This window comes from Arachis hypogaea, chromosome 4 (genome assembly GCF_003086295.3).
Source record: "Arachis hypogaea cultivar Tifrunner chromosome 4, arahy.Tifrunner.gnm2.J5K5, whole genome shotgun sequence".
NCBI classification, from domain to species: Eukaryota; Viridiplantae; Streptophyta; class Magnoliopsida; order Fabales; family Fabaceae; genus Arachis; species Arachis hypogaea.
Window position 1 is genome coordinate 126,934,162 of NC_092039.1, and position 21,393 is coordinate 126,955,554.

General features: G+C 29.0%; 1 protein-coding gene and 2 long non-coding RNA genes across 3 annotated transcripts; 2 read left to right on the plus strand and 1 right to left on the minus strand.

Annotated features, from left to right (window-relative positions):
• The first annotated feature begins 11,816 nt into the window (after positions 1-11,816).
• On the plus strand, positions 11,817-14,700 carry LOC140184510 (uncharacterized). Its single transcript, XR_011881534.1, has 4 exons — positions 11,817-12,349; positions 12,594-12,784; positions 13,175-13,234; positions 13,352-14,700. It is a non-coding gene; the product is annotated as an uncharacterized lncRNA (long non-coding RNA).
• A 125-nt stretch (positions 14,701-14,825) lies between these two features.
• Positions 14,826-15,495, minus strand: LOC140184511 (uncharacterized). Its single transcript, XR_011881535.1, has 2 exons — positions 14,971-15,495; positions 14,826-14,905 (listed from the first exon to the last, which is right to left on the minus strand). It is a non-coding gene; the product is annotated as an uncharacterized lncRNA (long non-coding RNA).
• Positions 15,496-17,633: 2,138 nt separating this feature from the next.
• On the plus strand, positions 17,634-21,009 carry LOC112744815 (isoleucine N-monooxygenase 2-like). The gene is made up of 3 exons (XM_072236252.1): positions 17,634-18,323; positions 18,875-19,229; positions 19,878-21,009. The coding sequence occupies exons 1-3, from the start codon at positions 17,722-17,724 to the stop codon at positions 20,535-20,537; spliced, it is 1,617 nt and encodes a 538-aa protein (XP_072092353.1). The 5' UTR covers positions 17,634-17,721; the 3' UTR covers positions 20,538-21,009.
• The last annotated feature ends 384 nt before the right edge of the window (positions 21,010-21,393 follow it).

Sequence of the window (21,393 nt, forward strand, 5' to 3'; positions counted from 1 at the left end):
AAGATTTTTTATGTGAAAAATAAAATTGAATAAACATGAAAATTATAATTTAATTTATTAAAAAATACATATTGTATATGACTTTTTTGTTATAAAAAAACAATATTTACTTTTTATTAAAAAATACTATACATTATATAACATAGAAATAATTTCAAATATTTTAAACAAGTGATTGTTCTGGTGATTTTAACTATTTATTTTAATTATAAAATATATATATTATATATTAATTATTAAAATAACTGAAATATTATTATTTCAACAACATTTCAAAAATTTTCTATAGTACATATTCCATACAGTAACAATTGTTTCTAGTAACAAGTCACCAAAAAAAAAATGTTTCTAGTAACAAACACGATATAAATTAAGAAACACGATATAAATCAAGATTGAATTAGTACAACGTTGTTTTTATTCAATGAACATATATAAGTGGTGTATTTTGATTCTTTCATATGCACCACTCATTTGGATTTGCAAGTATTTTGATTCTTTCGTATGCGCCATTCATTTATTTGGATTTGCAATTCTATGATGATTACCTTCTATTAACAGGAACCAAGAAGAATTTTGTGTATCTGTCCTAGCACGCATGTCACCCGTTTATCGGTTTATATCACTCATCATTTGGACTTAGCTAAGTTAGAGACAAAAATGATACTTTACTCTAATATTAAATTTAGATGTATTTTTTATATCATTTATTTAGAACTCATTTGATGAGAATATTCAATTATTCATCAAGGAATCTGCCATATCAAAGTTAGGTGTGTAACGCTAACGAGCCATAGCTTAAATGGTATAATTTTCCCATATTTATCAAAGAAGTCGCAAATTCAAATTTCTCAATCTTTGAAAAAAAAAGAAGTATCATTTTTGTCCCAAACGTTTGGAGTAAGGGCTCAGAATTCGGTGGTCCCAGGACGTTTGAACCATTAAATAGTTCCATAACAAAATATGTTTTTTTAAATTTTTTAAGAACTGTTAAATAATCTTTTTTTAAATTTAATTACAAATTAATCCCATATATTTTATTAAATTATAAAAACGATTTTTTATTTTATAAATAATTATTTTTCATAAATTTATCATGTTTATTAACGATCAAGATCAAAAACAATAACGAATTCGATCTTCCATTGATCCTAATAATTTTTTTTTGTCATTCTAATCAATTAAAAGATTAAATTTGATCCGTCACGTTTGTGAGGAATCACAAAATCGTGTTTCGTTGAAAACCAATCGATTTGTATTTTAACTCAATCGATTGAATTTCAGTTTATCACTAAACAATCGATTGAAAATTGCAAGGAAGTATGGTTTTCGCATAAATCAATCGATTGGTCATATTAACCAATCGTTCATGACGAATCGATTGAACGATGAATTAAATATGGATTTTATGTAATTCAATCGATTGTTTAGAATTTTCAATCGATTTAATTCTTCAAAACAATCGATTGGGAAGCACAATTCAATCGATTGCTTTTGTTACTCAATCGATTGAAGTGTGCTACCCAATCGATTGAAATGTGTACTACACCTATTTCAATTTTGTTATTGTTTTTAGAAATTATCTTATTATTCATTTATCTTATCTTTTAAAATTTCATCTTCAATTTTTGCGGTTTTATTTTGATTTAGATACTCTAATCTTATCCTTTCCTTAATATTAACATTATAAATTGGTGAATAATCTATCACCAATTATTTAATCCCACCATTAAAATCGTGTATCATTTTCTTTGATTATAAAAATTTCATTGTTTTTCTTTGGAACATCCATCTACTCAATATCCAATTTTTTTTTATTTTTTATCCGTCTATTTAATATCCACTATTTCTTCATCGTTAATCACCATTGCAGCAATCAGCAAAGGTCCAATCAAGTTTTTTATTGTAGTGTTCAGAAAATAAACCATCATTTTGATTACAAAATCGAGGTCAGTGAATAGAATCTCTAATTTTGCAATTATTCGTTTCGATACTTTATTCGTGAAATTGATTGTGTAATAAAAAAATATTTTTTTATCTATTAATTTACAGACATTGAGAAATACTAAAAAGTAAATAGATGTTATTATTTTTTATTATTAATTAGCTAGCAATCAGGGACGGACCCAGAGTGGCGAGTAGTGGCCTGGACACCCCCCAAAATTTTAAAAAACTATACTTATCTGTAACAATATATAATGGGAATACAAAGGGTTTGGTGTCCAATATTTTTTTTCTATTTTACCCCTATCTTTATAATCTAAAACTACATACTCAATCACGTACTCATGTTCTGTAAATTTTACATTAACCCGATATAACTCCTTCACTTAAAAAAATTGCCCACTCTCAATCGTAAGATTATAAAAATGGCTCCACTTACACTATAGTTTAAACAAGGTCATTTTTTTTATTAAATGTACAAAGAATCATTTTTCTCTTTAAATTATTATCATATTATTTTAATAATATACTCTTGATGCTTATATGCAATATATAATGATAAATAGTGTCTAAATTTAAATTCCAATATTACTCTTAAAGAGAAGTTTATTATTAAATTTTTTTTGTCAATTTCGTTAATTAAAAAAATTTCTACTCATTTTTTAACAGTAACCTCGCTAAGATATTCTTATTAAATGTAAATTATTGTTACAAATATTTTTATTAAGATATGTTTTGAAAGAATAAAAATAAAATAGTTCAATAAGGATAATTTAAAAAAAATAAATTTACACTAATAATTTTTCTCTTCAAATTATTAACGTACTTTTCTAATATAGTACCTACACAATATATAATATCAATTAGCGTTCAAATTTAAGTTCCAATATTGTTATTAACGAGAGAGGTTTATTATTTTTTACAAAAATTTACATACAATAATTTTTGTATCAATATATCATGATTTATTTTAAAAATAATATTTATTCATCTAAGTCACATAGTGTCTTGAAAAATCATATTTAAATAATTTTTTTATCTTTTAACTATTTTATATTTTTAGATTGAAAATTTTGTATTTTTTTATTCAAGATTTATTTTTATATTTTATTTTAATTCTCTTATTCAAAACTATTAATATGAATTTTTATTTTGTAGGATAAATAAAAAGATGAGATTTTTTTAATAAATTAAATTATTGAAAAACTTACTTATTATAAAAAGAAGTTAAGTATATTTTTTGATTATAAGAATACATATAATTCACTTTTGAATATAATCAAAATAAATATAAATTTATTCAATTTTTTAAAATTTACATTAATTATTAAAATTATAACATAATGAATATACTCCTATACAAATATAAAAATAATTTCATAACTATTTTTGTTGTTAGGAGAAAATATGACTTAATAAGCATAAAGTCTAATTTAAACAACTATAAATAAGTAAAATAAGTAACAAAAAACGAACATAAAATTTAATGTTTTTTGTTATTTGGTATAAAAATAAATATAATAAAATAAATCATTGTTCTCAAACCAATCGATTGAATTGGAAGACACCTGCAAAGTTCAATCGATTGGGTAACATAACCAATCGATTGAATAGCGAAACCTCAAGTTGCTATACACATTTCAATCGATTGTTTTGTGATAACAAGCTATAGTCCAATCGATTGGGTTATGGAAGTTATAATTCAATCGATTGGTTTGATAGTCCAATCGATTGGTTTTCAACGAAACACGATTTTGTGATTTCTCACAAACGTGACGGATTAAATTTAATCTTTTAATTGATTGGAATGGCCAAAAAATTTATTAGGATCAATGGAAGATCGAATTCGTTATTGTTTTTATTCTTGATTGTTAATAAACATGATAGATTTATGATAAAATAATTATTTATAAAATAAAAAAATATTTTTATAATTAAATAAAATATATGGAATTAATTTGTAATTAAATTTAAAAAAGGACTATTTAGCAATTCTTAAAAAATCTTAAAAACATGTTTTGTTATGGGACCATTTAATGGTCCAAACGTTCTGGGACCACCGAATCCGGTGCCTGGAGTAAGTCCCAAAGTTGTCCCTAAAGTTTCAATCGTTTTATTTAAGTCCCTAACGTTTCAAAATCATCTCAATTTTGTCCCGCCGTCAATTCTATTAATAGATTCCTAACGACAGGACAACATTGAATATAAGACGATTGAAATGTTAGAAACAACTTTAGGACTTACCCTAAACGTTGGGGACAAAAATAATACTTTATTCTTTAATGTTATATTGTTATTAATAGTTTTCTCTCTTTCATTTAAACTTTAAAAAAAAAGTCTAAAAATCTCTCCTATATTCAAATCAAATTCAAAAGATATTTTAAAAAAAAAATAAAAATAAAAAATAATTTATATATTAAAATTAATCATTAAAATTAATTATTATGTATTTATGTATAAATATTTATATTTTATGTATAAATTATTTTTAATATATATTTTATATTTTAATATATATTTTATATTAATAATTTAATAATTAATTTTAATATACATGTAATATAATAATAATAATAATTAAAAAACATTCTCTTAATCCCGTATTCTGATCTGTACTTTCCCCTTCAGACCTTTCCTCTCAAGCCTACAACATCTTCGCCATTGCAGCACTCGAATTACAACGCGAGGAACCATCGGCGTTAAAAGGGAAATAAGATCAAATTTAATCTGATTTCAAAGTTGGTTGGCCAAAAAATCGAAAGTAGATATACGAGGTTAATACGATTAAAAACATAATAAGACGGAAGTTAGTCATCATTAATTGTTAGATTTTAATGATTGATATTGATGACTGAAGAAACTAGTTAGTAGTACAAGAAAAATTAAAATACACATTCAGCTAATATACACTTAAAAAATATAGTTAAAAATAAAAAAAAATGATGTTTTTAGCTAAAGTTACGGATTTTTTTTTTTTTGGAGATGTTTTTGAAGAGGATGTCTATTAAATTGTTGTCTATTTTTAAAGGCTAGAATTTTTTATATTAAAAATTATATTTTTAGTGTTCAAAAATTAGGTGTGCTTTTTAAATAATGCTATTCAAGACTAAAGGTTACACTTTTTAATTTCCATAAATATTAGAATAGGCTATACTTATCTTTGTTTCTGCATCACTTTTCATTTAAAATATAGTCACATTATATACCATAACTACTCTATATAAGTGTAGTCCTCTCTCTCTCTATAAAATATTATTCTAATATTTTTTTGTATAAATTAATATTTAATAATATAATTATATATATAATTTTAATTTTTAACTAAATTAATTAAATATTATAAAATAAAAATAAATATATAATATTAAATAATTTTTTTAAATAATAATAATGGTCTTTTAACAAAATATATTTGTTGAGTAAAGATTGATTTTGAAGAATATATATGATGACAAATATTTATTGGATTAAAAGTCTAAATTTAGTTTAATGAGTGTGTTAATAGTATAGGTCTAATATTTCACTTCTCAGTCTAAATTCATGTTCCTTTAGAACACTTCTAATGCATTAACTTAAAGTTTCAGTCCAATATACTTAATAAGCACGGTTTAAAAAATACAATCCAAGAGAGAAGATTTCTAAATATTCATGCTTGGAATAAAAGAAAGAAAAATAAAGGGATATTTGGCATTATTACGAAACAGTTAGAACTCTAGAAAAGCAACAAAGATACAAGGATAATACCACTACTTTAAGGACATTAGTAAAGCAAAATTATAAGGGTAAAAGGACAAATGCAACATGCAAAAGTAAATATAGAAACCTTAAGAACAACAAAGAGATAGTAGAACAAATACAACAGTGTAGAGGAGGTGGAATAGTTTCTCGAACAACAGAGATAGTGGAGCAAATGAAAAAAGCATTGCATGTCGATAGAGACAATTTCAACGGGGAGAATCAAGAAAAAATTGAAGAGACAATGATAAAATTTCAAGAGCAAGCATCATCCTATAAAGTAGTCTACACAATATTCTTTGTAGACAAGAAAAATAGTCTGATACAAGAGCATCATTTTAAAATACTTGAGTTGAAATCATTCTCTTTCAATTTGTGCTTTATTTTAGATTTTTTTTTTTGTTATGCTATCTAATACTATCTTTCTGTAATGGAGAAAAAGACTTATGATGGTGAGTAAAAAAATATAAAAAAGCCATGAGAGAAGAGGCAAGAGAAATGCATGAAAAAATCAAAGAAATTGTTTGTATAATTTAGTTTTGTTGAACTAGAATTAGTTCTCCTTACTAAGTTGGGATAACACTTGATAGTAGCTAGACTTAGGTATAAATTTAGAGTTTGATACTAGATGAATTAGGGTGTAATTCATTGGTATTAGTGTATGTAATCAGTTTGATTATAGTGAAAATTTCACCATAGTTGTAGTGGAGATTAGTGTAGGTTTCGTGGCACTAGAAAATCGAACCAGGATACATGCTGGCCTCATTGTCTTCTTCCCTTCTCTGTTTTTTTTAGAGACAAAAAATAAAAATCTCCTACATAATCACCTTCTACAAAAAACAGATAAAAAGAACTTCATTTTTTAATAGAACTTGATTCAAGCTCCCTCTCAAGTTTTAGTAGTTCCATCAATTGGTATCAGGAGCAAGGTCTCAAAGAGTAAAGCTTCACAACTTGGAGCAAAAATTCATGGCCAACAACATGGGTACTAACATCATGGCATACATTCTCATCAAAGGACAGTCTAACAATAGACCTCCCTACTTCAACGACAGCAACTACTCATACTGAAAAGAGAGAATGAGAATTTTTGTACAGTCAATCGACTACAACATCTAAAAGATTATTGTCAATGGACCTGACATTCCAACAAAGCAAAGTGCTGATGGAGATGTGGTTCCAAAAGAAGATAATGAATGGACAGAAGAAGAAAAGATGAAGGTTGAATTCAATGCCAAGACAATCAACCTAATATAATGTGCTATCAGTTTTAAAGAATACAGAAAAATTTCAAGGTGCAAAACTGCCAAAGAAATTCGAGACAAGCTGAGACTCGCCCATGAAGAAACCAAACAAGTAAGAGAGACCAGAATTGATATGCTGATTAAAGAGTACAAGATGTTCACATAAAATAGGATGAAAGTATTAATGAGATGTTCATAACGTTCTCAATAATCATCAACAACCTAGATACCATGGGAAAGAGCTATTCCGAAGAAATATTAGTAAGAAAGATATTAAGGAGTCTTACTAAAAAGTGGAAAGTGAAAAATATAGTCATCTCTAAAAGAAATAATTTGATAAAAAATCACCTATGATGAACTAAGAGGCAAGATGCTGGCCTATGAAACTACTCACATGTCTCCAGACAGAGATGATAAAAAAAAGAGTATCATTGAAATCAAGAATGATAGTCAAAGAAGAGGAATCTGATGTCAGTATTTCATATGAGAAAAATAGTGCTTTTTGCAAGAAAAATGAGGAGATTAATGAGATTCAAAGCAAAAGTAAAGGAACAACTTCATCCAAGAATTTAAAAAAGGATCAATCAAAGTTTACTTCTCACCACTGAAAGGAGCCAAGCCACTTCAAATTTGATTGCCCTCGATTGAAGAAAGGAGAAAAAAAAAAGATAAAAAGGTGCAGATAGCAACTTGGGAAGACTTAGAAAATGATAATGATTCTGAAGATGAAAGTGATTCTGATCATGAGTTTCAAATGTGCTTGATGGATGATCACACGAACATAGATGAGATAGATCTCTCTGACTTATCCATTAATGAGTTGCATTCTATTATCAAAGACTTTACTGTAAATTCTAAAAAACTCTTTGATAAATATATAAAATGCAAGAAAGATAATAAAGCATTGAGAGCTAAAAATAAACTTTTATCAGACAAGGTAAAGGTAATCGAAGCTTCTGATGTAAATTTTGTGAAAGAAAAAATGATGCTTTGAAAATTGAATTAAATAAATTCAAACTCAAGCATTTGGTTTCAGTCTTTACTAATTTAATTGCTGAAAATGAAAGGCTGAATGAGAAAATTAAGAATCTTAATGAAGACTTAGCAAAATTTGTTTAAAGTTCTCAAAATCTTAAAAAATTACTTGTTTGTAAAAGATTTAGTTTTGAAAAGCTTGGACTTGGATTCAAAGAAAAAAAATAAATCTGTTTTCAAACAAACATTCATAAAATCTGAAACTTTCTCTTCCAAAAATGTTAAGCAAAAAATTTTTTGTAAGCCATAAAATTCAAAAAATAAGAATTATTACTATAAGTGTAATAGAAATGGTCATGTTCTTTAACGATGTTTCATTTTTTCAAGATTTTTTGGTGATAACAAAATGTATAAAATTGTTCATGATTTTAATGTTCTTGGGCAACTAAAAAAATTTCACATAAGAGGATTCAAATGGATTTGGATACTTAAGGTTAGTTGAAGAACATACAAGTTTGCCTTATATCCAAGAAGAAATCGAACATGTCGTATCTTTGATAGTAGATGTTCAAGGCATATGACCAGGAAGGCTACCTTCTTCATCAAACTCAACAAGTATGATGGAGGGTTTGTCACTTTTACAGATGATGGTAAAAGTAAAATAATTACCACTAGTAAAGTTTGCAAAAATTTCTCTACTTGTATAGATAGTATTTTTCTAGTAGATGGGTTAAAGCATAATTTATTGAGCACAAGTCAATTGTGTGACATTGGATATGTAGTAACCTTTAAAAAATTAGATTGTAGAGTCATAAATAAAAAAAATAGGGATTGTTTTGTTTATTGCAAAAAGATGTGACAATATATATGATCTCACTCTAGATGATCTTAAGATTCAACATGTAACTTTTTTTTCAATAGAATCTGAAAAATGGATGTGGCATAGGAGATTAGGACATGCTAGTATGTTCCAAATCTTTAAACTTGTTAAAAGAGGATTAGTAAGAGGTCTTCCTAACTTCAAGTTTGATAAAGACATCACATATGATACTTGTCAAATGGGTAAACAAACCAAAACTTCTTTCAAATTTAAGGAAGATGCCTTTACTAAGAAACCATTGGAATTGTTGTAGCTTGACCTGTTTAGACCAACTAGGACTCAAAGTCTTGGAGAAAAAAACCTATAAAATGGTTATTGTGGATGACTATACTAGCTTTGATCGAGTGTTTTTTCTAGTTCATAAGCATGAAGCATTTTCTATTTTTGAAAAATTTAACAAAAAGATTCAAAATAAAAAGGATCTAAAAATTGTCTTAATTCGAAGTGATCATGGTAAAGAATTTGAAAATCAACATTTTTAATATTTTTGTGATGAACATGATATATCACATAATTTCTCTTTTCCTAGAACACCACAACAAAATGGTATTGTGGAAAGGAGAAATAGAAGTTTATAAGAAATGACTAGAGCTAAATATTGTATAAATATGAAGTTCCTAAATTCTTATAGGTTGAAGCTGTAAATACAGCTTGTTATGTTTTAAATTGAACACTCACAAAATTTTTTTTGAAAAAAATACCTTATAAAAATTTGAAAAGACATCATCTTAATCTAAATTATTTTTCTATGTTTGGATGAAAGTGTTTTATATTAAACATTAAAATTTTTTTGGATAAATTTGATCCAAAAACACATGAAGATATTTTTCTTAGTTACTTCACAAATAACAAGGTCTATAGGGTTTATAACAAGAATTCTAAGACTATTGAGGAGACTATGTATATCACATTCTGTGAATCTAACAATATTCCTAGTGTTTATATTGATGAGAGTCTAGAAATTGAAGTTGAAGTGATCAAATCCGCTGAGACAGATCAATAAAAGTCAAGTTCTCAAGAAATTACACCTACAAGCAACGAGAATCTCAATTTTGTAGGAGACAATTTGGAATTATCTCCTGTTGCAGTAGAAAATCTTGATGCAAAAGCAATTGTGGATCAAGATGAACCTGAATCTTCAACCCAAATCAAAAGGCCTAGAGAATGAAAATTTCTGAAAAGTTAATAAGAGGAATTCGTAATTAGTGATCCCTCAAAAGGAATGACAACTACACCATCTCTAAAAAGAGTCGAATAAAATAATTCAACTCTTGTCTCAAAGATTGAACCTCTAAATGTCTAAGAAGCACTTGTTGGTCCATCTTAGGTGTTAGCTATAAAAGAGAAATTACAGTAGTTTAAAAAGAATCAAATTTGGACTATTGTACCTCATTCAAATGGAAAGAAAGTCACAGTTGCAAAAATGAATTTTCAAAAATAAACTGGGTGAAAATGGAACCATTGTCCAAAATAAAGCAAGATTAATTGCTCAAGGTTATGATCAAAAGGAGGGTACTAATTTTGATGAATCATTTGCACTTGTAGATCGAATGGAAGCGATATCTCTTAGCCTATGCGGCTCATTGTGAATTCAAGCTATTCTAAAAGGAGGTAAAGTGTGAATTTCTTAATGGAATAATAGATAGAGAGGTCTATGTGGCTCAACCTCCTGAATTTGAAAAAAAAAAACTTTTCAAATTATGTTTTCAAACTTGCTAAAGCCTTTTATGATTTAAGGCAAGCTCCTAAAGTTTGGTGTGAGAGTTTTAGTTCATTTTTGTTGAAAAATAATTTTCAAAGAGGAATCACTGACACCACTCTATTTATTAGAAATTACCATGGTTATTTCATTCTTGTGCAAGTTTATGTTGATGATATATATCATTTTTGGTTCTGCTAATGAGGATTTGTATTCATATTTTGCTAAGATTATGACTAGTGAATTTGACATAAACATGATGAGAGAGCTTACTTTCTTTCTAGACTTGCAAATTAAGCAAACTGTAGAGGGTATTTTTGTTCATAAAAAAATATACCAAAGAACTTGCCAAGAAGTTTGGGCTGGACCGTGCCAAGCCAATGAAAATTCCATGCATCCCAACAGCATCAAGCTAGACAAAAATGAACATGCTAGAGATGTGAATGAGACAAGATATAAGAAAATGATTGATTCTTTAGTGTATTTTACTTCATCAAGGCCTAATATCATTCAAAATGTTGGTGTGTGTTCAATATTTTAATCTAAGCCCAAAGAATCACATCTCTCAGCTATGAAGAGAATTATCCGATACGTGTTTGGTATCACTAATTATGATTTATGGTATTCCAAAACTGATTTTTTTAATTAGTGGGTTATTATGATGCAGATTTTGTTGAGGATAGAGTTCATAGAAGAAGCACTAGTGGCATTTGTTGCTTTCTTGGCAAATTACTCAATATATGGTCAAGTAAAAAGTAAGCAACAGTTGCCTTGTCCATTGTCGAAGCTGAGTATATTGCAGCCTCTTCATGTTTCCCTCAATTATTATGGTTAAAAACTCAGTTGGCTAATTACAAAATGAATGCATCTAATATTCTTTTATTTTGTGATAATATGAGTGTCATAAATATTTCAAAAAAAATAATGTTTTGCACCAAAGAAAAAAACACATTGAAATTAAATTTCATTCCATAAGAGAACATTTGCAAAATAGAAATTTAGACATTTAATTTGTTAAACCAGAATATCAACTAGTTGATATTTTTACTAAACCATTAATTGAAGAGTGGTTCTGTAAGTTGCATACTGCATTGGGCATTATTGATTTATCTAATGTTTTTTGATCTTGATAATGTTCTGGTTCAGTGTTTTATCTCACAGGTTGAGATGAGACTATTCTGGACAAATGATGAATGTGCTTTATTAATTATATTGTCACTACCTGAAATCGTTAGAGGCATATCAGATTTGGTGGCCCTAGTATGTTTGCTTGTCTACTCTCAAATGGACCACTTGTATTTGAATGTGTTGGGCCTACTTTGGACTTGGACTTTAAAACAATTCTTTTCAATTTTATTTTTTTTTCTGAAAATCTGGTTCATTTGGTTACAGCTGTGAAATTCAATTATTTTTAAAAAATTTTCAACACTTTCAAGTTGAGACCTTTGCACTACTATAGGTCTATATTAATGCTCCACTTCATGCACTGTTTCACACACACCTCTCTTCACTTCTTCACCTCACTCTTCATATTCTGCAACTGACCAGTGATTTATAATAAGAATGACCTGTAAGAAGAGAGCTGTCTGTAGAGACTATCATAGTGGTGTTCATACTTCCTGTTCTGATCACTCTACTCCCATCTCCTTAAACTCTCATTCATCACCTTCTCCAACCAACTCTCCTTCATCTCCTCCTCCAACCACTTTTCCTGAAGAAATGGCTCGCACCAAAATCATTGTTCGCCATTCTGAGTGTCTCCGAGGCCAACTCCATCTCAGCCAAGTTCCTCTCAGCCGAGTTCTTCTCGTTAGAAGAGACCTATCAGCGAAGAAGTAGAGCTCCCTCCATCTCCTACTCGCCCTAGTCGCGGTACGGTCATTGATTTTCAACTTCACTCTATTTCTAAATTTAAACTTTCAAATTCCATTGCCTATAAATCCTTTTATGCTGATTTTACAAAAGTTTCACATGATTTCCGTCGCTATAATTCCTTCATGAACTACATGTTTTTCTGCAAAGATATCATTTAGCGTCCTATCTGCCCTCTAAGCTTGTCAATCTTGAAAGTCTTCGTAGAAAAGGTCTGAACTTTATGCCTCTATTTACATTTCAGGGATGGATCCCCCATCTTCTCCATTCGTGAAAAAATCTATCCTGATCTTGTGAGACAGCTCTACAGTAACATGTCATACAAAGAAGAGAGAATTGCTTCTTTCATTAAGCGTCACACCATTATTCTTTACAAATATCATCTCAATAAAGCCCTAGATTACTAGGAAAAGAGGATCAATGTGTTCACCTCTGGTAAGTGGGATGAGTTTTTGAATGTGTCTTATTTTGAAGTCCTAAGGACTGTTTGTGTTAATATTCCTTTCCTTGAAGATACCACTCCCACTCACAAGTCACTTGGTCCAGTCCATGCCCAGTTGCATAGGATTGTTAATCACATTATTCTGCCTTAAAGTGGCTCTTTTCAATGAGTCTCATTATGTGATACACTGGTTATGTTTTTTCTCCTTTTCAAAATGTTCATTTCATTTGCTTATTTATTATTGAAGCACATACATGCATGTGTTAGTTCGAAAAATGCTTTGTCCTATGCCATACTGCTAAATTTTTTTTTTCAGTATTATAATGATTTTGGGGCTGAAATTTGTAGAGAGTTTAATTTTTACATAAAATGGGGTAGTGCAGTTAAAAGAACAATGACTAAGCATAGAAGCATTGATGAGGAAACTAAAGCTCCATTTCAAGGTTATGATCTATTGATTCCTAAGTCAAACTCTACCAAAATCAGACTCATATGACTGGTATCATGAAGGATGTGCTCCAAAAATTTGTAAATCTGACAGATCTTCTCATCAACTTTAGGGCTAAACAGAAAAAGGATGAAGCCTGAAGGTATGGAGAAAACTACGCTTAAGAAGACGAAAGGCCACATTCTCTTTCTTGGGAACTATGTAGAGGAAATTGAAGCTGGGTGCAGCAGTATGGACAATGATGATGAGGATGAAGACTTCGATGACTCCAACTCTGATGCCTAGATTGTCCCATCTCTACTTTGGCAAATTATCTCTAATTTTGTTTAAAGAGTATTTTTCAGACTCTTTTATTTTATCTTAGATGACTGTAGCCACTTAAATATTTTGCAGTAACTGCTACTTAAGACTGCCTATGTTAGGCCACTACAATTTTTTGCAGGTTCTTTCATTTTCCTCCTTGATGACAAAAAGGAAAGAAAAGAAAAGTTAGGATTGGCTTAGGATGTTGATGATGCTTAATGATATCTACTGCCTTATATGTTAATGCTTAACTTTATTTGCTTTGTGTTACTGTTGCTGTGTTATATTTCTTTGGTATTAATTTTTTGATTGCTTTGAATTATCTCTATTTTAAGAGTAAGCCTTGATTAAGGAGGAGAAATGCTGACATTAAAGGGAGCACTATACATTTTGGATGATCATCGAAGGAAAGTATTCTCAACTTATTTCAATTAAATTTTCGATCTATATATGTATCCTTTTTAATTATTTTATCATCAAGGAAAAGATTGCTGAGTAAATATTAATTTTGGGGCATATATTTGATGACAATCATTCATTGGATTAAAAGTCCAAATTTGATTTAATGAGTGTGTTAGTAGTGCAGGCCCAGTGTTCCACTTCTCAACCCAAATCCATGTTGCCTCAACACACTTCCAATGCACTAACTCAAGGTCCAGCCCAATATACCTAATAAGCACCGTTCAGAAATACAAGCTAAGAGAGAGGGTCCTAAACATTCCTGCTTGGAATAAAAGAAGAAAAGGTAACAAAATATTTGGTACTATTTTGGGACAGCTGGGGTTCTAGGAAAGCAACAAAGACACAAGGACAATACCACTATTTCAAAGACATCAATAAAACAAAATTCAAAAGGTGAAAGAGCAAATGAAGAAAACTTAAGGACAGCAAAGAGATAGTGGAGCAAATACAAGAGTGCAGAGAAGGTGAAGTAGCTTCTCGGACAGCAGAGATAGCGGAGTAAAATGAAAAAAAAGTATTACATGCCGATAGAGACAGCTTCAAAGAACAAAATCAAGAAGAAAATCGAAGAGGCAATAATGAAATTTCAAGAGCAAGCATCATCCTATAAAGTAGTCTACACAACATCCTATAGAATCTTTATCCGCACTAATAACTCTTCCAATCAATAAGTTCCACTTACCATATTTCTAGATCTATTGTTGCTTTTGTCTATGCCAATACACAGAAAAGAATCATAAAAAATTGAGAATTAGAAGCCGAACCCCCCAAAAAGAAAACCTAAAATTAGAACCCAAAACCCCCAAAAATTCACAAGCTAATTGAAAATTAATACATACATTGTCTATCTCAATTGCCATTACAGTTCATCATCACTATCAAAATCACACACACCTTCAAACTGAAAAGTGAGATCTAATTAGAGAATGAACAAGAAATAGAGGATACAGAATAGAGAATATTTACCTAGTGACAGAGGATACGACGATGGTGAAGAAGAGATGAGTGGTGACACAATGGTTTGGAGATGGTGCAACAGCTCAGCAGCGAGCTCCAGTCGACGGCAGCACGGCGACAGAGCTCAACGGTGGCGAGACATTCCACCCTCCTCCCTTTGAGGTCCTCAGCGGCGACACAGCAGCACGACGGTGGCAGAATTGCGACGGCGTGCAACAAGCCCTAGCAACGGCGTTGGAGATTTAGTGACGACTGAGCACCCCTTTCTTCTCTCCTCCATCGTGTTTCCTCTCTTTCTCGAGCTCTCTCTCTTTCACTGGCGCTCGAAGATGATGGCGATGATGGTTGAGCCTTAGCTGGCGTCATCCTCTCTTTCTTTCCTTTGCCTCTCCTCTTTTCTTCTTATTCTTCTTCCCATTCTCTCCTTTTCTAATTTCTTATCTCTTTCGTGTGTGTGTTGAGTGAGGATGAGAGTGTGTTGCGTGAGTGAGGGTGATGACAAAAAAAAAATTTACTATGTGTTTATTTGGTGTTCTTATATTAGAAAATGCTTCTAAAGCCCATCCAAAACATAACAAATAGGTTATTCTTTAAAAGTGCTCTCTTTGGTGAGAAAAATGTACCCATAGATATTGAGATAAAGCTACACTTTATAAGTGATCTTTATAATATCTAAGGAGATACTTTTTAAATGATACTACAAATGTGTTTTCTATTTTTCTGTAAAAAAGTAACTCGGAGAAAAGCGTAGAATAGGCTACGCTTTTTAAATGTAGTTTAAAAAAAATGTGGTTTAATGAATGATTTTTTGTTGTGTAGTTAAATAGCATTTTTTAAAAGAGTAATACGACTACACATCCAAGTTATTTTATAGACCAAGTTCAATCTAATTAAATAATAAGATTTGAAATAATGTTAATCATAATTAATTTTTGTTATATTAAACCAATTTAATTGAACTTAATTAACAAAAAAATTTGGATGATGTGTAGTATTATTCTTCTCGAAATGATTTAAAAAAAATTACAAATTGATGTTTAATAATACTTGTAGCATTAGATAGATCATTCTATTAAAAAAGAACATTAATAGATTATCTAATATTTTCTTTTCTAAATAACGTTAGTAATAATATTAGGTTTTATTAAAACTGAAAGATAATTAGCTTTTTAATATTTTTTTAAACAATGAAAATTAATATTTAAACTTTGTTTTAATAATCAAATATTGATACTTGAATCTTTCTTTTCTTTTCTTGTTTTTTTATTATAAAGGAAGAAGCTAACAAAGGGGCTTAATGGTTAGTGACCGCTAAAGTACACAAGTCCCTAGTATATTGACATTAAAATAGTGTTTGGTAGAGAAATAAAAATAAAAAGATTGAGATCGAGAGTCAGAGATTAAGAAATAGAGATTAAAATAAATTTTAATATTTTGTTTGGTGTAAAATGAAAGACAGAAATTGAAACAAGAATAAAACTCTAATTTAATTTGTATAAAGAGTAAAATTGAAATTAATTAATTGAAATAAGGGTATTTTAGGTATAAAATGTTATTAAAGTTTCAGTCTCAATCTCTAAAAATTTTAGTTCCCTGTGTTCCCACTTTTTAGAAGTATTGAAATACTGAAATTTTAAAAATAGAGATAAAAATTTTAGTATCAGTCTATAAAGTAACAAACATGATACTAAATCTTAGTCTCTCAACAGTCTCTGTCTCACTATCTCAAAATAAACGTTACCTAAACTAATTAAACTCAAAGAAGCTTAATGGTATTCATTAGTATAGTGAGATAATAAAAAAATACAAAAATATTATTTATATATTAAAATTAGCTACTAAAATTTGCTATTAATATATTTGTGTATAAATATAAATAATTTAATATATTTTTAATATGTATTCATATTTCAGCATGTGATGATTAATTTTAATATGTTGTTACAAGGGTATATGTAGAATTATAGTAAATTGGGCTCCCCTTAAAATTAAACTAAGCAAACACACACGCACAGAGACAAATACACAGCATTTAGGGCAAAACCACAAAGGTAAAGCACTATCCTAAGTCCTAACACATGCTCCAGAATATATCAACAATTACATCTAACATTTAAAAAATTCGGTAATACTAAAAAAATAAAATCAAAACTTGCTTTATTTAATATCTATTAATTATTATAATAATTAATAACTACTAAATAAAATAAATTTTAATTATTTTTTGATAACATTTTTTGTTACTAAATATTTTTGTAAAAAATTAAAGATTAATTAGTCCAAAGTTGTTAACCCATTTCGCGTTTAGTCAATTATTATGTGCTTGATACGTGTAAATCAGCGTAAAGATAAAAGAGAAGCGTTGATACGTGTAAAAATTAAATATATATATATATATATATATATATATATATATATATATATATATATATATATTGGAAAGTAGAAAATTTTAAAGGTTAGTGAAGACTGAATAGTCAAAACGTGTTACTGTAGATAATATCACGTGTTATGAATCACTCACATGTTAATTGCATGCAAACTTGTTCATGTTTTAAATTACTCTAGCCAAATCATCATACCATGCAAACGTGTTATTTCCATCCACATGATGATATCACATATATCTTACATCTATAAATAAAGAAACACAACTACACTAAACAACACATCAAACTAAACCCTAATAATAATCACATACACATACATCTTAGCTTAAACCTAAAATTGAACTTCATCAATTTACTTCACTTCCAAGCCATGGAATCTTCTCTTATTAGCTCTCTACTATTTTGGTATCTCCTTCTCTTACTTGTTGGATTCATCACCCCATTTCTCAAATTCCTCAAACACCAAATAACTTCAAAACGCAAACAAACTACATTACTTCCTCCGGGACCAAAACCATGGCCTATAATTGGTAACCTACCTGAAATGCTAGCAAGCAAATCAGCATCTAGATGGATACATAAGATCATGAGTGATCTAAACACCGAAATCGCATGCATTCGTCTAGGTAACATTCATGTTATTCCCATCACTAGTCCTGAAATTGCTCGCGAATTATTGACAAAACAAGATTCAATTTTCGCGTCGAGGCCTATGAATTGGTCTAGTGAACATGTCTCAAGTGGGTTCTTGAGTACAATAGCAGCTCCCTATGGAGAACAATGGAAGAAAATGAAGAGAGTTATGGCCAATGAATTGGTGTCTCCAAGAAAACTTCAATGGCTACAAGACAAGAGGGTGGAGGAAGCCGACAACATCGTCCTCTATGTTTACAATCAATGCAACAAGAATGGTGGCGGTCTTGTGGATGCGAGGATTGTGGCACGACATTATTGTGGCAACATTATTAGAAGGTGGGATATCAATTAAAAAAAAAACTTTTCTTTTCTTTTTTAATTTCAACTAGAAAATTGACTATTTTTTAGTTAATAACAATTTATTTTTTACATTAAATTTTATATTATAAATTATAAATTTTAAATTTTTAAAAAAATATTTTACACTAAAAAATTGACTAATATTTATTAATTAAAAATTAGTTAAACCATGTGTATTAATGTACATGTCCATTATGTGATACGATTAAATTTATTTCATGACGACAAATAAATATACTAGAAGACAAAAATTAATTTAAAAAATAGACAAAATATTATTTGTTCTAGAGAAAAAAAGAGTTGTTCAATTTTTTGGTTAACCAAAATATTATGAGAAATGCACATACAAATAGAAATATAACTTTTTTATTTGTAATATTTTATATTTAGTGTTTCTATATTTTTATCCTCTAGGAAATTTAAACATGAGACCTTAATAATAAAGAGCTTAATATTTTGAGAATTTTTTTTTAATTTATTCTTGACAGTTACATTGATGAATTGTATTATTATTATTATTCCAACAGGTTGGTATTCAATTCAAGGAACTTTGGTAAAGGAAGGGAAGATGGAGGACCCGGATTTGAGGAGGTGGAACATATTGATGCAATTTTCACTGTTTTGAGATACCTCTTTGCATTCTCTATCTCTGATTATGTTGCATGCTTGAGAGAGCTTGACTTGGATGGTCATAAGAAGAACTTGAAGATGGCCACTAAGTTGATAATGAAGTATCATGATCCCTTAATTGAAGATAGGGTTCAGCAATGGAAGAATGGTAAAAGAACATGTGAAGAGGACTTGCTTGATGTTCTAATCTCATTGAAAGATGCAAATGATAATCCACTTTTGACTGTTGATGAAATTAAGTGTCAAATTATGGTAATAACACTTGATACTCTACTATTTAACTTTTCAGTGCATAAGTTAGACATTTTTAATGAACATTATTAAAGGTTGATATATAATCAAGGTGGAATTAAGAGAAAATGTTTTAAAAAATTACATATTGAGTGCAATGATGAGTATATGAAAGTCTTTTTCAATTCATAAGTAAAACAAGAGTTCTGATTTTTACCAAATATCAAATTTAACTTTCATGCCTATATAATTGATGTAAAAGAGTTTTACACATATAATTAATTATGTATTAATATATTATTAACAAAAAGTTTATATTGTTAATGCATTAAATTTTTTTATATAAAAATTTATATACAATTATTTATATATAAAGTTAACTGTTTTAATAATTTTTAATTATTAATTTTACATAAAAATAATTGCATGTACATATTCAACTTTTTTTTAAATAATGTTGAGTTTTCAAATAAAATTAGGGAGAGACATCCATTATTTAATCATATACATGCATACACATGAATCTTCAATTTGAATCTTCAATTTGATTTTTTGATGAAAATTTAGATACAGTTACATAGTTAAAAGTTGTTAAATAATTTAATTGATTTGACTAAATTTTTATTTAACGGTTCTCAACTATCAATCTCACCTTCACCGAATTTCCAGGATATGATGATTGCAACCGTGGACAATCCATCGAATGCCTTTGAATGGGGACTCGCCGAGATGCTAAATCAGCCGGAGACGCTCCGAAAGGCGGTGGAGGAGTTAGATACCGTGGTTGGCAAGGAAAGACAAGTGCAAGAATCAGACATTCCAAAACTCAATTACATAAAAGCATGTGCAAGAGAAGTGTTTCGCCTTCATCCCATTGATGATATCAACGCTACCCATGTTTCCATGGAGGACACATTTGTTGCCAACAACACATACTTCATTCCAAAGGGTAGCCACATTGTTCTAAGACGGCAAGGAATCGGACAAAATCCAAGAATATGGGAAGAACCCTTGAAGTTTAAACCCGAACGCCATTTAGAAAAAGATAACAATAATATTGATGGGTTTAAGAATTTGAGTTTAAATGAGCCGAGTTTGAAGTTGGTTACTTTTAGCACCGGAAGACGGGCATGTCCCGGAATCAATCTTGGTTCTACCATGACCGTTATGTTGTTTGCTAGGATGTTGCATGGCTTCAATTGGAGTGTGCCACCCAATGAGACAACCATTGACCTCTCCGAAAGAGAAGAAGGTACCATAAAAGCAAAGCCACTCATGGCATTTGCAACACCGCGGTTGCCGGCGGAGGTTTATGGAGTTTCTACTTAAGCTATTATTATGGAAATGTTCGATCGGTAATAAAAAAATTTAGCCAAAATCAAGTTAGATTTAAGGTAAAAATTCAGGTGGAATCGACTACATGAAGTTGATAATTGAGAGCTGTTAAATAGTTTGACTGATTTAACTAAATTTTTATCTAACGACTCTTAACTATCAACTTCACATGAATCGGCTCCACCTGAGTTTTCACCTAGATTTTGTTTTATTTAATATTTATTAATTATTATTAAAATTAATAAATATTAAATAAAATAAGTTTGGACTATTTTTTTGTTTTTTTTTTAGTATTATTGATATAAATATTTGATTACGTAATTAAGACAGTAATAATATATAAAACATTTGTTAAACTAGTTTTAGGGGGTGAAATCATGTGCTCCCAAAATAGGTGATAAATTATAGTTTCTATTTTAAAGGTATGTAATTTTTTATGAAACAGTTAATTCTTGAAATATTTTTATTTTAGTGCTTTAATATTTAAAGATTATATACTTTAATCTTTAAGAAATTTTCAGGTTCTCTGATCTGAGAATAGTTCATTGCTTCATTTTATCTGATCTATTAATTATCGTTCACGTTAGTAATATAAGTTCATTGTTGTTTTTAAATTTAAATAATAAACAAAATGATAAAATAGAAATTAACGTCGAAATAGTCTTTATTAGTGAGATAAACAAAATAAATAAAGAAAATCCAAAGCATTCATTTACTGTCAAAATAAAGAAAACCTCTTCCTACATATATATATATATATAATAAAAAAAATAGAAATTCAAGTACAGATAATTTCATATAAAATTAATAGTTAATAATCTTTAAATGATAATTTAGTCTCTCAACTATC

Excerpts from the sequence above, each read along its gene's own strand:
- LOC112744815 (XM_072236252.1), top strand. The coding sequence starts at position 17,722 with ATGGAATCTTCTCTTATTAGCTCTCTACTATTTTGGTATCTCCTTCTC. Across the intron at positions 18,324-18,874 it reads TGTGGCAACATTATTAGAAG|GTTGGTATTCAATTCAAGGA; the intron begins GTGGGATATCAA and ends TTATTCCAACAG. Across the intron at positions 19,230-19,877 it reads AAATTAAGTGTCAAATTATG|GATATGATGATTGCAACCGT; the intron begins GTAATAACACTT and ends CCGAATTTCCAG.